The sequence below is a fragment of the Macaca mulatta genome, chromosome 16 (assembly GCF_049350105.2).
Source record: "Macaca mulatta isolate MMU2019108-1 chromosome 16, T2T-MMU8v2.0, whole genome shotgun sequence".
Classification (NCBI taxonomy): Eukaryota; Metazoa; Chordata; class Mammalia; order Primates; family Cercopithecidae; genus Macaca; species Macaca mulatta.
In genome coordinates this window covers 68,783,731-68,798,395 of record NC_133421.1, presented here as the reverse complement: position 1 = coordinate 68,798,395, position 14,665 = coordinate 68,783,731, and the positions used below count along the sequence as shown (strand labels likewise).

The window sequence follows — 14,665 nt, the reverse complement described above, 5'->3', positions numbered from 1 at the left end:
TTTCTTTTTATATGAGTTAATTCTGATACACCTGAATGCTCAATAGACATTAGCACTGATTAGCCAGGCGCCGTGGCTCACGCCTGTAATCCCAGCACTTTGGGAGGCCGAGGTTGGCGGATCACAAGGTCAGGAGATAAAGACCGTCCCGGCTAACATAGTGAAACCCCATCTCTACTAAAAATACAAAAATTAGCTGGGCGTGGCAGCACGCACCTGTAGTCCCAGCTACTGGGGAGGGAGGCTGAGACAGGAGAATTGCTTGAATCCGGGAGGTGGAAGTTGCAGTGAGCCGAGATCATGCCACTGCACTCCAGCCTGGGTGACAGAGCGAGACTCCGTCTCAAAAAAAAAAGACATTAGCACTGATCATCTCCTACCTTTGTTGGCTTAGTATAAGTTACAGACAAATTTGAAACTACAGATTTTTCTATCCCTACCTCCTTGCCTCCTTATTTTGCATATCTTTTTTAAAAATTTGTCTGCTAATGGATATGACAGTGGAATCATTTTCTTTAGCATTTCAAGAGGCCTAAAATTCAAACTCCAAAGAATATTCTGTTTCCCAAAAGTAAATTAATAGCAGCACCACCTTTATAGTCAGTCCTCCCTCCCTCCCTCCCTTCCTCCCTTCCTTCCTTCCTCTTTTTCTTTTCTTTTCTCTCTTTCTCTCTTTTTGGCTGCTTCCTTTGTACCTTGTTACCTACTCAGGATTTTTCTTCCAGTCTTAGCCTCTTGTTTGTGCTACTAAAGGTCCTTCTAGTACATAAGCTAGAGGTCACAAATTATCTCACAGATGTATTTTATCTGACCTTCACGTTGTTAGTTTTTCCCTTTTTAATTTCAGTTGATTCCCAAATTTTAAAAATTAGATTTTACATAATTTAGGCTTTGGCTTATCTTGAAAAGTTAAAATTATCAGACAACATTGGGCCTACATTTCAACATAACAGTTGACTAAAGCTGAACAGTGGCCATCTCTTTGCTCATTCTCCAACTAGCTGTGATCTCCACTTCATCTTTTCTCTTACTCCAATCTGTGTGACTCATTATGTTACCTGCCAAACTCCTGTAAACATTTAAATTTATGACTCAGGCCTATGCTTTTCCTTCCTTCCCACACAGTTTCCCATGGCTTCTGACTGATACTGGGAAACCGGCACATTGAAAAGCTGCCTCCTTGCTAATAGTCTTGGTACCAACTTCCTTGCGATTTCAATCTCTGGTAGTCTGATCCAGATTATCAAAATCTGGTACTGTAAAGCATCTTCAGAAATTCTTTAGGCCAAGCGTGATGGCTCATACCTGTAATCCCAGCACTTTAGGAGACTGAGACGGGCAGATCACTTGAGCCTAGAAGTTCGAGACTAGCCTGGGCAACATGGCAAAACCTGGTCTCTATAAAAAAATCCCCCCAAAAATTAGCTGGATGTGGTTGCAGTTGCCTGTGGTCCCAGCTACTGGAGGGACTGAATCTATTAATACATGATTTAGTTAACTTTTTTTAAACTGTTTGCAACTGCTTTTTTGACAGGATTGACCTTGTCTAAACTGTTTGCATCTGCTTTTTGACAAGATTACTTACCCTTACTTGATGGTTTCATTACACAATAACATACATTACCAAGGAACAGAAATTTAGAAATCCTCAGGAAGATCGTTTTATTGAGCCCAGGAGGTGGACATTGCCGTGAGCCAAGATCATGCCACTGCACTCAAGCCTGGGTAATATATTGAGCAAGGCCTGTCTAAAAAAAAAAAAAAAAAAATCCTTTACCTGTAGGATTCAGTGTCTCAGTCAGAGGAAGATGCTTTTAGCCTCCCTCTTCTTTCTGCTAAAATACCTTTAGTATAAAAATTCCTATACTTTTTACATTTTCTAAAAGGACTAAAGTCTTATTTAATTCCAAGGTCTGTTTCAGTTGTGAACAAAAGCAGTAGTTCCCTGAGCTTTAAATAGCAGAACTAAAACAGATGAAGCCTCTAGCAGCCACCGGTGACTGTATTCTGATTTGTACAGAATATAATCTATTAATACATGATTTAGTTACCTTTGTCTAAACTGTTTGCAACTGCTTTTTGACAGGATTATTTACTCTTAGTTGACTGTTTCATTACCCGGTAACATATATTACTTAAACAGCATAGTTCTCTTAAGAGATTATGCTTTAAGAAACAACACAGGGGCCGGGCACGGTGGCTCAAGCCTGTAATCCTAGCACTTTGGGAGGCCGAGACGGGCGGATCACGAGGTCAGGAGATCGAGACCATCCTGGCTAACACGGTGAAACCCCGTCTCTACTAAAAAATACAAAAAACTAGCCGGGCGTGGTGGCAGGCGCCTATAATCCCAGTTACTTGGGAGGCTGAGGCAGGAGAATGGCGTAAACCCAGGAGGCGGAGCTTGCAGTGAGCCGAGATCCGGCCACTGCACTCCAGCCTGGGCGACGGAGTGAGACTCCATCTCAAAAAAAAAGAAAGAAACAACACAGGTTTGAAGAAAGGAGTGCATCTCAGCACTTGAACATGTTGTAGTTTTATTGTAATAACCTGTAGCAGAGAGTGAAAATGTTGGGTTCAGTGGTACTTTATACCACTATTCATACCATTTTCTTGGGGTCTGTTTTGCGTAATAAGAAAATTGACATCATTTGGCCAGTCTTCCAAAACTTTAGCATGTTTCATGCCTTTTCATCTGTTAAATCTTATGTACTCACCCTCCTCTGCTTATGTTGGGAGTAAACTTATACCCAGCAATCTCAACATAGGTAACCTTGAAAAAATCTGCTGAAGACCAGGCGTGGTGACTCACTCCTGTATTCCCAGCACTTTGGGAGGCCGAGGTGGGTGGATCACGTGAGGTGAGGAGTTCGAGACCAGCCCAGCCAACATGGTGAAACCCAATCTCTACTAAAAATATTTTAAAAATTAGCCGGGAGTGGTGGCACACGCCTGTAATCCTAGCTACTTGGAGGCTGAGGCAGGAGAATTGTTTGAACCCAGCAGGCAGAGGTTGCAGTGAGCCAATATAGTGCCACTATACTCCAGCCTAGGCAACAGAGTGAGGCTCTGTCTCAAAAACAACAAAAACAAAAACTGTTGAAAAAATCCCCTTCTGCTTAGAGGAGCTGTCTGCTTTTGTGATTCGGGGTAACCCTCAAACAGATGCTTCAGGACCCTAATGTTGCCATGTAAACCAGGCATTCTCTTGTTATGTATTTCTAACTGTTCTTCATCTTGGCACTCAATCCCAGTTGACTAAAAATGATTCTGCCTTACTTTTGTTCTACAGTTTCAACCTTTCTGCCCCTTACACTTTATTTATCACAGTGATGCACTGTGGTAGAGATTCTGGGATTAGACTCTTTGTTCTATTGTAGTCTGAAAAGTTAAAGCAACCTAAGTAATAAGTTCTTTAGTGACAGTACTGTAAAGAGAGCTCTGAACTGGGTTGTTGCTGTGCCATTTGCTTTGAACCCAAGCAGCTCTTGTGACTTATCCGCCTTCAGATTTTACCTATGGGGCAAATCTTTGTCCCCAGATATGTTCTTGGAGTGCTAGCTATGTAAATACATATTGAGCATTCCAAATTCAAAAAATTAAAATCGAAAATGCTCCAAAATCCAAAAGTTTTTGAATGCCAACATGACACTCAAAGGAAATACTTATTGGAGCTTTTTGGGTTTTCAGATTTGGGATGCTTAAGCAGTAAATATACAATGAAATACTCTAAAATCTAAAAAAGCTTCTAAGATCTAAAACACTTCTAGTTTTAAGTATTTCAAATACAGGATACTCAACCACCTGTATACTTAAAACTCATTATCCACAAAACCACAAAATTTATGTATACCATTTCATACCCACTAGGATGGCTAAAATAAAAATGATACACTATCAAAGTGTTGGAGAAGATACCAAGAAATTGGAGCCCTGCTACATTGCTAATGAGATAGTGAAAAGATAGTGGAAAAGTTTTTGACACTTCCTCGAAACATTAAATACAAAGTTACCATATTACTAGTATATACCCAAGGGAAGTGTAAACATATGTCCACACAAGAACTTGCACAAAAATGTTTATAGCAGCATTATTCATAATAGCCAAAAAGGGAAATAACCCAAATGTCCATCAGCTGGTAAATGGATAAAATGTGATACATCTGGACAATGGAATATTATTCAGCAATAAAAAGGAAAGACTTCGGCCGGGCGCGGTGGCTCAAGCCTGTAATCCCAGCACTTTGGGAGGCCGAGGCGGGCGGATCACAAGGTCAGGAGATCGAGACCACAGTGAAACCCCGTCTCTACTAAAAATACAAAAAATTAGCCGGGCGCGGTGGCGGGCGCCTGTAGTCCTAGCTACTCAGGAGGCTGAGGCAGGAGAATGGCGTGAACCCAGGAGGCGGAGCTTGCAGTGAGCCGAGATCGCGCCACTGCACTCCAGCCTGGGCAACAGCGTGAGACTCCGTCTCAAAAAAAAAAAAAAAAGGAAAGACTTATTGGTATATACAACATGCATGAATCTTGAAAATAGTATGCTAAGTGAAAGAAGCTGGTCACAAAAGACCCCATATCGTATTATTTATATGAAAAGTCTAGAATAAACAAATGTATAGAGACAGAAAGCAGATTAGTAGATTCCTAGGGCTAGGCAGAGAGGAAATGGTGAGTAACTGCTTATGGGTATGAGGTTTCTTTTGGGAGTAATGAAAATGTTCTAAAATTAGATAGTGGTGATAGCTGCACAATTCTAAGAATGTACTAAAACCCACTAAATTTGACACTTTAGATGTGTGAATTTGGGCCAGGAGCAGTGGCTCACGCCTGTAATCCCAGCACTTTGGGAGGCCAAGACAGGAGGATCCCTTGATCCCAGGAGTTTGAGACTATCCTGGGCAACATATGGAGATCCTGTCTCTACAAAACATAAAAATAAATTAGCCAGGCATGATGGAGTGCATCTGTAGTCCCAGCAATTTGAGAGGCTGAGGTGGGAAGGATCACTTGAGCCTGGGAGGTCGAGGCTACAGTGAGCTCTGATTATGCCACTGCTCTCCAGTTCTGTGACAAAACAAAACCCTGTCTCCAAAAAAGGGGGGTGGGGTAAATTTTAGGGTATATGAATTATATCTCTAAGTCATTTTTAAAACCTCATTAACCAGCTTAAGTTTTTTTTGTTTGTTTTTTGTTTTTTGTTTTTTTGAGACGGAGTCTCGCTCTGTCGCCCAGGCTGGAGTGCAGTGGCGCGATCTCGGCTCACTGCAAGCTCCGCCTCCTGGGTTTACGCCATTCTCCTGCCTCAGCCTCCTGAGTAGCTGGGACTACAGGCGCCCGCCACCACGCCCGGCTAATTTTTTGTATTTTTAGTAGAGACGGGGTTTCACCGTGGTCTCGATCTCCTGACCTTGTGATCCGCCCGTCTCGGCCTCCCCAAGTGCTGGGATTACAGGCGTGAGCCACCGCGCCCGGCCACCAGCTTAAGTTTTCATGGTGGTAGTGGTGATGAAAATATATAGTACATATACATATGTACGTGTATATGTATATGTTCATGTATATATACCTAAATGCCTTAAAGCAGGCATACTTGGTGCTGTTAAAGAATATATACCAGGCCGGGCGCGGTGGCTCAAGCCTATAATCCCAGCACTTTGGGAGGCCAAGACGGGCGGATCACGAGGTCAGGAGATCGAGACCATCTTGGCTAACACAGTGAAACCCCGTCTCTCCTAAAAAAAAAATACAAAAAACTAGCCGGGTGAGGTGGCGGGCGCCTGTAGTCCCAGCTACTTGGGAGGCTGAGGCAGGAGAATGGCGTGAACCCGGGAGGAGGAGCTTGCAGTGAGCTGAGGTCCGGCCACTGCACTCCACCCTGGGTGACAGAGCGAGACTCCGTCTCAAAAAAAAAAAAAAAAAAAAAAAAAAAAGAATATATACCATACTTTTAAGGCATTTTGCTGAATTCCTGAAAATAGCAAAACATGGTAATTTTATGACAAATTAATTTGATATCCAACTATTTGGCCTGGCCGGGTGCAGTGGCTCCTGGGATTACAGTGGGATTACACCTGTAATCCCAGCACTTTGGGAAGCCAAGGCGGGCGGATCACTTGAAGTCAGGAATTTGAGACCAGCCTGGCCAACGTGACAAAACCCCATCTCTACTAAAAATACAAAAATTAGCCAGGCGTGGTGGCACGTGCTTGTAATCCCAGCTACCCAGGAGGCCGAGGCAGGATAATTGCTAGAACCCAGGAGGCGGAGGCTACGGTGAGCTGAGATCACACCACTGCACTCCAGGCAAAAGAGCGAGACTCCGTCTCCAAAGAAAAAAGTTAGCCCAATGTTGTGGCATGCGCTTGTGGTTCCAGCTTTTCAGGAGGCTGAGGCAGGAGAATCACTTGAACCCAGGAGGCAGAGGTTGCAGTGAGCCAAGATCATGCCACTGCACTCCAGCCTGGGCAACAAAGTGAGGCTGTGTCTCAAGAAAAAAAAAGAATTTGGGCCGGGCACATTGGCTCACGCCTATAATCCCAACACAAAAAATTAGCCGGGCATGGTGGTGGCACCTGTAATCCCAGCTACTTGAGAGGCTGAAGCACGAGAATCACTTGAACGTGGGAGGCAGAGGTTGCAGTGAACTGAGATCACGCCACTGCACTCCAGCCTGGGTGACAGAGGGAGACTCTCTCAAAAATAAGGATAAAAATAATTTGTATTTATTTATTTTTCTCTCAATTTTTCACTATCTGTAATTGGCATTAGTATCTAATTTTCTCTGTTACCAAATACTTGTTTTTTTCTTACTGAATAAAATTAATTTTCATCACTTACTAATAGGCATATGGTAAAAGAAAGAATTTACATCTAATGTTCAGTAACGTGGCTTTTCCTAACCATTCATCTATAATCTTCTTTTGCTGGGTAGTTTAATAATGAAATATTCTATATTCTCTCCTGGTCTTTTCTCTTACCTACCACCTGGTGATATCTTCTTGGGTGATCTCATCCATAAACATTAAACACTGAGACATGAATTAGGGTGACCTGCGCAAGCAACAACTACAGCATGATTACTTCAGTTAGGAAGGGGAGGAGACAGACATTAATGTTTTTTTGTAGAGGGAGGGGGAAATAAAACAGTGAGGAGAAGAGGCTGTGATTTTGGTATGCAGGACCATTGACATAAGAGGAAAAGGAGTAGTTGAGGTTTGAAGAAGGCCAGATTATCCTTAGACAGAAATAGTGGTGGAGATACAACACGTTTTGTTTTGTTTTGTTTTGTTTTAAGACAGGTTCAGCTGGGTGCGGTGGCTCATGCCTGTAATCCCAGCACTTTGGGAGGCCGAGGCAGGTGGATCACTTGAGGTCAGGAGTTCAAGACCAACCTGGCCAACATGGTGAAACTCCGTCTCTACTAAAAATATAAATAATTAGCCAGGTGTGGTGGCATGCACCTGTAGTCCCAGCGACTCAGGAGGTTGAGGCCCGAGAATCGCTTGAACTCAGGAGACAGAGGTTGTGGTGAGCCAAAATTCTGCCACTGCACTCCAGCCTGGGTAACAGAGGGAGACTCTGTCTCAAAAAAATGAAATACAAAAAGGTTCTTGCTCTGTCACCTAGGCTGGAGTACAGTGGCACAATCATAGCTCACTGTGACCTTGAACTCAAGCAGTCCTCCTGCCTCAGCCTCCCATATAGCTGGGACTACAAGCACATACCACTGCACCCAGCTAATTAAAAAAAATTTTTTTGCCCGGGCACGGTGGCTCATGGCTGTAATCCCAGCACTTTGGGAGGCCAAGGTGGGCAGATCACCTGAGGTCAGGAGTTTGAGACCAGCCTGACCAACATGGAGAAACCCTGTCTCTACTAAAAATACAAAAATTAGCCGAGCGTGGTGGCGCATGCTTGTAATTCCAGCTACTCGGAAGGCTAAAGCAGGAGAATCGCTTGAACCTGGGAGACGAGGTTGCGGTGAGCCAAGATTGCGCCATTGTACTCTAGCCTGGGCAACAAGAGTGAAACTCCATCTCAAAAAAAAAAAAATTTTTTTTTATGGAGACAGTCTGGCTATGTTGCCCAGACTGGTCTTGAACTCCTGTCCTCAAGCGATCCTTCTACCTCAGCCTCCCAAAGTGTTGAGAGTACAGGCATGAGCCACAACCCAGTTTGATAAATATTTACTGAGCATCTCTTTTGTGCCATAGACAACTATGTGTATGTTGCATAGTTAGTTACAAAGAAAGACTAAGCCTCAGTCCCTGTTGGGAGAACAGAGTTGCTATCTGGTGAGGGAAAGATGCCATGGATAATCTTTAGACCCTAAAGAGACAAAATCAAGTTTTCTCTTCAGAGCTGAGTAAATGTAGAACATGGGATTTTAGTGGCAATACAAAATATTCTGCCCTAAATTCTGCCTGTTTTCTGATGCCTGAAATCCCTTTACATGAGAAAAATGGGTTTTATTCTTTAAATGTAGATAATCAATTTTAAATACTTGAGAAAGATAGTAATCAGAATTATTCTTAGTATACTCCATCAAATATAAACTCCTAGTGTCAAATTTTATTTTGATGGACGAGAGAAGCATAGCACTAAAAGATACAAAAAAAGATTTTGTTAAACCCTTGTATTATCTTTTGTTGTTAGAGAGCACTGTGAAGAAATATGTGTCTTATTCAACTCAATCACAATTGAGCAGGAACACTGTTGGTCTTCACTATTGACAGAATGATGACTATTTTAAAAGTTCTAACCACTATAGAAGGAAGCCGTATTTCTTGAGAGCCATTTTACGGATGATCTGCAAAGCCCAATTGCCATAGTTGCCATGTTTTAATAGACACTGAGAGCAGAATGTTTCTGCTCTTGAAATCTACACTTAAAGAGAAGTGGGTGGCTGTTGGGGTGTACCTTTTCTGCACATTTATAATCCACATTCAGATTTACCTGATTCTCATTTCTTTGGCTTAATCTTTTCAGCGATAGTAGAGCAATACTTTGTGTCCACAGTAAAACATATTTCTGCCAATATAATGCTGTTTAAGTTGTGTTTTAAGAACTGGAATGTCGGCCGGGCGCGGTGGCTCAAGCCTGTAATCCCAGCACTTTGGGAGGCCGAGACGGATGGATCACGAGGTCAGGAGATCGAGACCATCCTGGCTAACCCGGTGAAACCCCGTCTCTACTAAAAAGTACAAAAAACTAGCCGGGCGAGGTGGCGGGCACCTGTAGTCCCAGCTGCTCGGGAGGCTGAGACAGGAGAATGGCGTAAACCCGGGAGGCGGAGCTTGCAGTGAGCTGAGATTGCGCCACTGCACTCCAGCCTGGGCCACAGAGGGAGACTCCGTCTCAAAAAAAAAAAAAAAAAAAAAAAAAAGAACTGGAATGTCATTTCCATTTAGAGTGGTTTTTTACCCAAAGAGCCACAGTTAATGTGGATGGATACTTCAAGTACTGGATCATTTGTTAGGGTCTTGCCTTTCTACTGGTCTTCTGCTAAGTGTAATGGAAATCCCAGCCACCATGTGATTAAGGATCTGTGGGAAATGTTCCTTCCATTCTGTACTGTGCTGCAAATGTATACTATTGTGGAAAAATGCTGTTGATTTTTCAGGAAAACAAGATCTTCATATCTTTTCATTTCCGGTGGGGTTCAGTCTCCTTTTCTTGAATTAAGATATTTCCCAACTAAGAATGTGTTATGTGGCTTAAATTTTTGTTAATACCATTAGTAGTTCAATAAAATAAGCTAATTTATTAGCAGCTCTTCAGAAAGCGTATTGTGTAATTTTCAGAGATAAGTACATCTCATAGCTTTTGAGTCAGCTTAAATGGATAATCAAATCCATTTAAATTAGAATGTCCCAGTTTGGAGTCTAACTTGAATTTTTGTGTATGGTATGGAATTTGCTCAGACTTTGACAAGAGATTGATGACATATCTGCAGTGTTTGGTCTTGTGAGCTCTGCCTCTTCTCTCATAGGCAGGCATGTTGCTCTATTCTCACCTGAAGAAATTATCTAAAGTTGTGTTCCTCTTTAGAATTTAAGAGAAAAGTATAGGTACACTTCACAGAATTTCACATGGGTATTCCATAACAAATGAGCCAGACATTGGTAGCCTTTTGGAATAAAATAGGCAATTTTGGAAAACCTGACTGATTAGGTCCTTGTGCCTTTATAGAAATTACTTTTTAGGTAGGAAGCTGAGAAGTTTCTGGCCAGCATCTTTTGCCATTTGGCCCAATTCTGTCTAGAAATAAGGGGTATCTGGAGTGGTAGCTAGGAGGACCATATTATATAACTTTAATATGTCCCTAATAAAGATATGAGAATACTTTATATCAAGCTTTCCTACAAATGGTAGAAAAATTTATTTGAGGAAAAACGAAGGATCTAATGTTTGAACTGAATTATTCACTGGACATTTACCAGATGCCCTCTGTAGACTTAGTGCTGTTTTGTATACTGCGGGGTTGATTATAAAGATAAGCTGTAGTCCCTGCCCCACACAGAGGGAAGGCAGTATTGAACACTTGTGACTTATTAAATGCTTTACATTTATTTTGACATTTAATCTTGTAAATCTGTAGATAGGTAGCCCTGTTTTTTAATGAGGGAGCTGGAACTCAGAGAGGTGAAATCATCTAGTAATAAGTGGATTGGCTAGTTAATTAATGGATTTGAACCCAAGCTTTCTGACTCTGAAGCTTTACACATACTGCCTTTTTAAAAGACAGGAATAACTGGTCAGAGAACAAAATACAATAGCTGCTAGGTGAACGATATGACAAAGCACCACTAGGGACAGTTCAGAAAGAACAGTCCCCTGTTTTGAAGGATCAGTGGAGACTGTAAGAATTTAGTTTGACCTTGAGTAGACAGGAGACACTTGGAGTTAGGCATTCTAGGTAAAGGAAAATATGAACCTTATAACCCATGTCTTGGCTGGGCGTAGTGGTGCATGCCTATAGTCCTGGCTTCTTGGGAGGCTGAGGCTGGGGGCATCACTTGAGCCCGAGAGTTCTGAGCTGTAGTGCGCTCTGCTGATTGGGTGTCTGCACTAAGTTCGGCATCATGTGATGAACTCCCAGGAGCGGGGGACCAACGAAGCTTCCTAAGGAGAAGTGAACCGGTTCAGGTCGGAAACAGAGCAGGTCAAAACTCCCATGCTGATCAGTAGTGGAATCACACATGTGAATAGCCCCAGCACTCCTGCCTGGGCAACAAAGTGAGACCTTGTCTCTTAAAAAAAAAAAAAAAAAGTCGCCAGAACAGAATGTCCTCGTCTGAAAGAAACCACAAGTATACATACTCAGTTTGATAGGGTTTGCTGAGTCCTGTCTCTTAAGGTTGGGGTTAGAATTCTGGGGTTCTCAATTCTGCTTTTGAGACCGCAGACTTGACTGTAAAATTTGTAAATGTGATATTGGGAGCCTTTCCTAAGCTTTGTAGGGTATTCTTAGGATTTGCCCAGAGGGAGCCTGCAGTTTAGATTCGTTTTATTGCATCATCCTATCTTCTTCCGTCTCTGCCTCCAACCATGTTCCTGTGGTAGGAACTTGAGATAGGATGTCTTCAGCATGATGTGGACATGGTCCTGTTCCTTCAACTTCAGGGTTGTACAAAGTGGCTGTTGAATGGAAAGCCTAATCTTGACTCAGCCTGGGGACTCCATACTTTGATTAAATGATTGTTCTTTTGGACAGTGTCTTGTAGTTTGAAAAATGCTTCCTAAAAGTAATGAAATATTTGTAAGAGGGGAGGAAATGGCATGGGGAAATTTTCCAGTCTTAGCAGGTGGCTAGAGAGATGGCAGGCTGGGTGCAGTGGCTTATGCCTTGTAATCCCATCATTTTGGGAAGCCGAGGCGGGCGGATCACCTGAGGTCAGGAATTGAAGACCAGCCTGGTCAACAAGGGGAAACCCCATCTCTACTCAGCCGAGCGTGGTGATAGGCACCTGTAGTCCCAGCTATTCGGGAGGCTAAGGCAGGAGAATTGCTTGGACCCAGGAGGCAGAGGTTGCAGTGAGCCAAGATCACACCACTGCACTCCAGCCTGGGCGACATTAAAACTCTGTCTCAAAAAAAAAGAGAAAATGGCAGATATGAGAAGAACATTATATTCTATATAAATCTTGGTTAGAGAGCCTATTACGTGTTTGGGGAAGAAAAAACTAGGTTTGTGGCCAAAGGTAATCATATAATAGACCTGATAAGCCTTTTCTTTCTGCCCCATTCCCCTCAGGAGGATGAAATTAGAATTCATATTTATTCATATTTATTTAAAATAGTTGATCCTTTATCTTGAAGTGGTTTTATAAAAATCTTAATTGTGGGCTGGGTGTGGTTGCTCATGCCTGTAATCCCAGCACTTTAGGAGGCCGAGGCAGGTAGTTCACTTGGGACCAGGAGTTCAAGACCACCCTGGCCAACATGGTGAAACCTCGTCTCTACTAAATATATAAAAATTAGCCAAGCATAGGGGTGCATGCCTGTAATCCCAGCTACTTGGGAGGCTGAGGCATGAGAATTGCTTAAACCTGGGAGGCGGAGGCTACAGTGAGCCAAGATCGCGCCACTGCACTCCAGCCTGGACAACAGAGACTTCGTCTCAAAAAAAAATTGTTAATTATGGGCAGTAATAGTTTTGCCAGCTGTTCATTACTTGAACTTCCCCCAAAATAAGGGCTCATGGAAACAGGACTGCTTTTTGTACCACAATGGTCTTTTCCAAAGTTCTGGAACCATTTTTCTGGAAGAAATACAGGTAGTTCCATTTTTCTAGGTGGGATTACTATGTCAGTCTGTGTGTATGTACACATATATATGTTGTACAGGTGCTTCCCTTCTCCCCAGCCCTTTTAGAGTTGATGGCTTTGTCCCTGATTGTTCAGTATAATAGTTTACAGATTCACTAAGAGAGCTTGTGTAGTAATGCTTGCTTTATTTTTTTTTTCTCTTCCACTCTTGTTTTATTTTTTACTTTTTTTTCTTTGTGATGTGACATTTTCAGCTGATGTATTGAAAGCAAATCCTTCTAATTTGGGAGCCCAGATCACAAGAGTGAGTTTTTCTACTAGTGTCTTTAGCTGTATATCTTTTTTTGTGTGTGTCTTTTTACCCTTCCCCCCTCCCAATTTAAAAAGATTCAAAACACATTTCATAAATACTAGGTAAGAAAATTCCTCTGTCTGTTGAACATCATGCCTTTCCACAAAGCAATGTCCACTTTATACTGGGTCAAATTCCTTTTCCCAATGCTGTTGTAAAAGCATAGGCTAATGTATATATTTTGTTTTGTTTGTGTCTTGTTATTATCTAATGTCTTGAAAATAATTTTATTTCTGTCTTTATTGCAGATAGATATGTCTGGGTTCTGTCACCAGTGTGTCATAACACTGTTCTTTTTTGGTTGTATTTCTTTTAAGGAAAATTATACAGTAGTTTCTGAAAATAAAAGACCCATTCTGTTATCTGGATTCTAAGTAATAAAGTCTTTGACTTATCTCTGCTCTCCCTCCTCATCCCCTGGATATTCCTCTCAGGGCCATGAAGGAATGCAAAGCCTCACATACTACTTTCAGCAGGCTGACCAGATAAAAGTGGTCAGACTGGTGAGCTCTAAACGTGCTAGCGCTGGAAGACCTCTCGGGTTTATTTAATAGTTACGGGAAACCTCTATTCATGCTAAAAAAAAATGACACCTTTTTATGGTGAAATAAAAGTATGCTTTCTATTTGTTCTAATTCAAATAACCCCCCATGTAAGCTGTACATTGCTTTTCAAGATCTTACACCTGGGTAACTTTCTGTACTAGCCTAACCCCTTTCTGTTCTCTTTGGCTTGTGTTATTACAATTTATCTCATGTTCTGTTTGTCTAGTTTTGCATCCTGGAGGAGCAGGTCCCTTTCTTTCCTCCCAGTGTTCTAAAATTTGCTTGTTGCATTTGAGATCATTTTATTTTGCCTAATAAAGCAAATGATATGCTGTCCTAATTAGAAGTGTAGATACTGCAAGTGCTATACCCAAAGTAATCAGCCATTGTGTTTTCAGTTGCCATAAGAGAATATGATAATGTGTTCTACACTAATACTATGACTGTTGGTTGAGGGTCATGTCCTAAAGGCTTTGCTTTCTGATTCCCAAGTTACTGTAAATCATCCACCCTCTGTATCTTTCTTTCTTTTAACCCAGAGATTAAAAGATCTCAAGCAGAGAGAGTTTGCTCGAAATGTCTCTTCAAGATCCCGCAAGGATGAGAAAAAACAGGAAAAAGCCCTTCGGCGGCTCCATGAGTTGGCAGAGCAGAGAAAACAAGCTGAATGGTGAGGATATTTTTTATCAGAGGGTTCTACAGATAATTATAATCCTTAAAGTTTTAAATTATAGATTTCAGATTATAATTTAAAATTTAAATTAAGATTTAAGAATTATAAACCTTGGGCCAGGCGCAGTGGCTTACCCCTGTAATCCCAGCACTTTGGGAGACTGAGGCAGGCAGATCACAAGGTCAGGAGATTGAGACCATCCTGGCTAACACAGTGAAACCCCATCTCTACTAAAAATACAAAAAATCAGCCGGGCGTGGTGGCAGGCGCCTGTAGTCCCAGCTACTCTGGAGGCTGAGGCAGGAGAATGGCGTGAACCCGAGAG

At 42.1% G+C, this 14,665-nt stretch overlaps 1 protein-coding gene across 33 annotated transcripts in view; it reads left to right on the top strand.

Moving 5' to 3' along the window:
• The window catches only part of GPATCH8 (G-patch domain containing 8), a 107,386-nt gene that overhangs the window by 81,914 nt on the left and 10,807 nt on the right, over positions 1-14,665 (top strand). For 28 of the 33 annotated variants that reach the window (XM_077971912.1, XM_028836591.2, XM_001114634.5 and 25 more), the window contains one exon: positions 14,207-14,337. The exons of 2 other annotated variants lie outside the window; for them this stretch is intronic. In XM_077971912.1, coding sequence (XP_077828038.1) covers positions 14,207-14,337 — 131 coding nt within the window. Of the gene's footprint in view, positions 1-13,024; positions 13,075-14,206; positions 14,338-14,665 lie in introns of all 33 variants that reach the window. 3 more of the 33 variants (XM_015119867.3, XM_015119871.3, XM_077971909.1) reach the window with 1 other exon arrangement.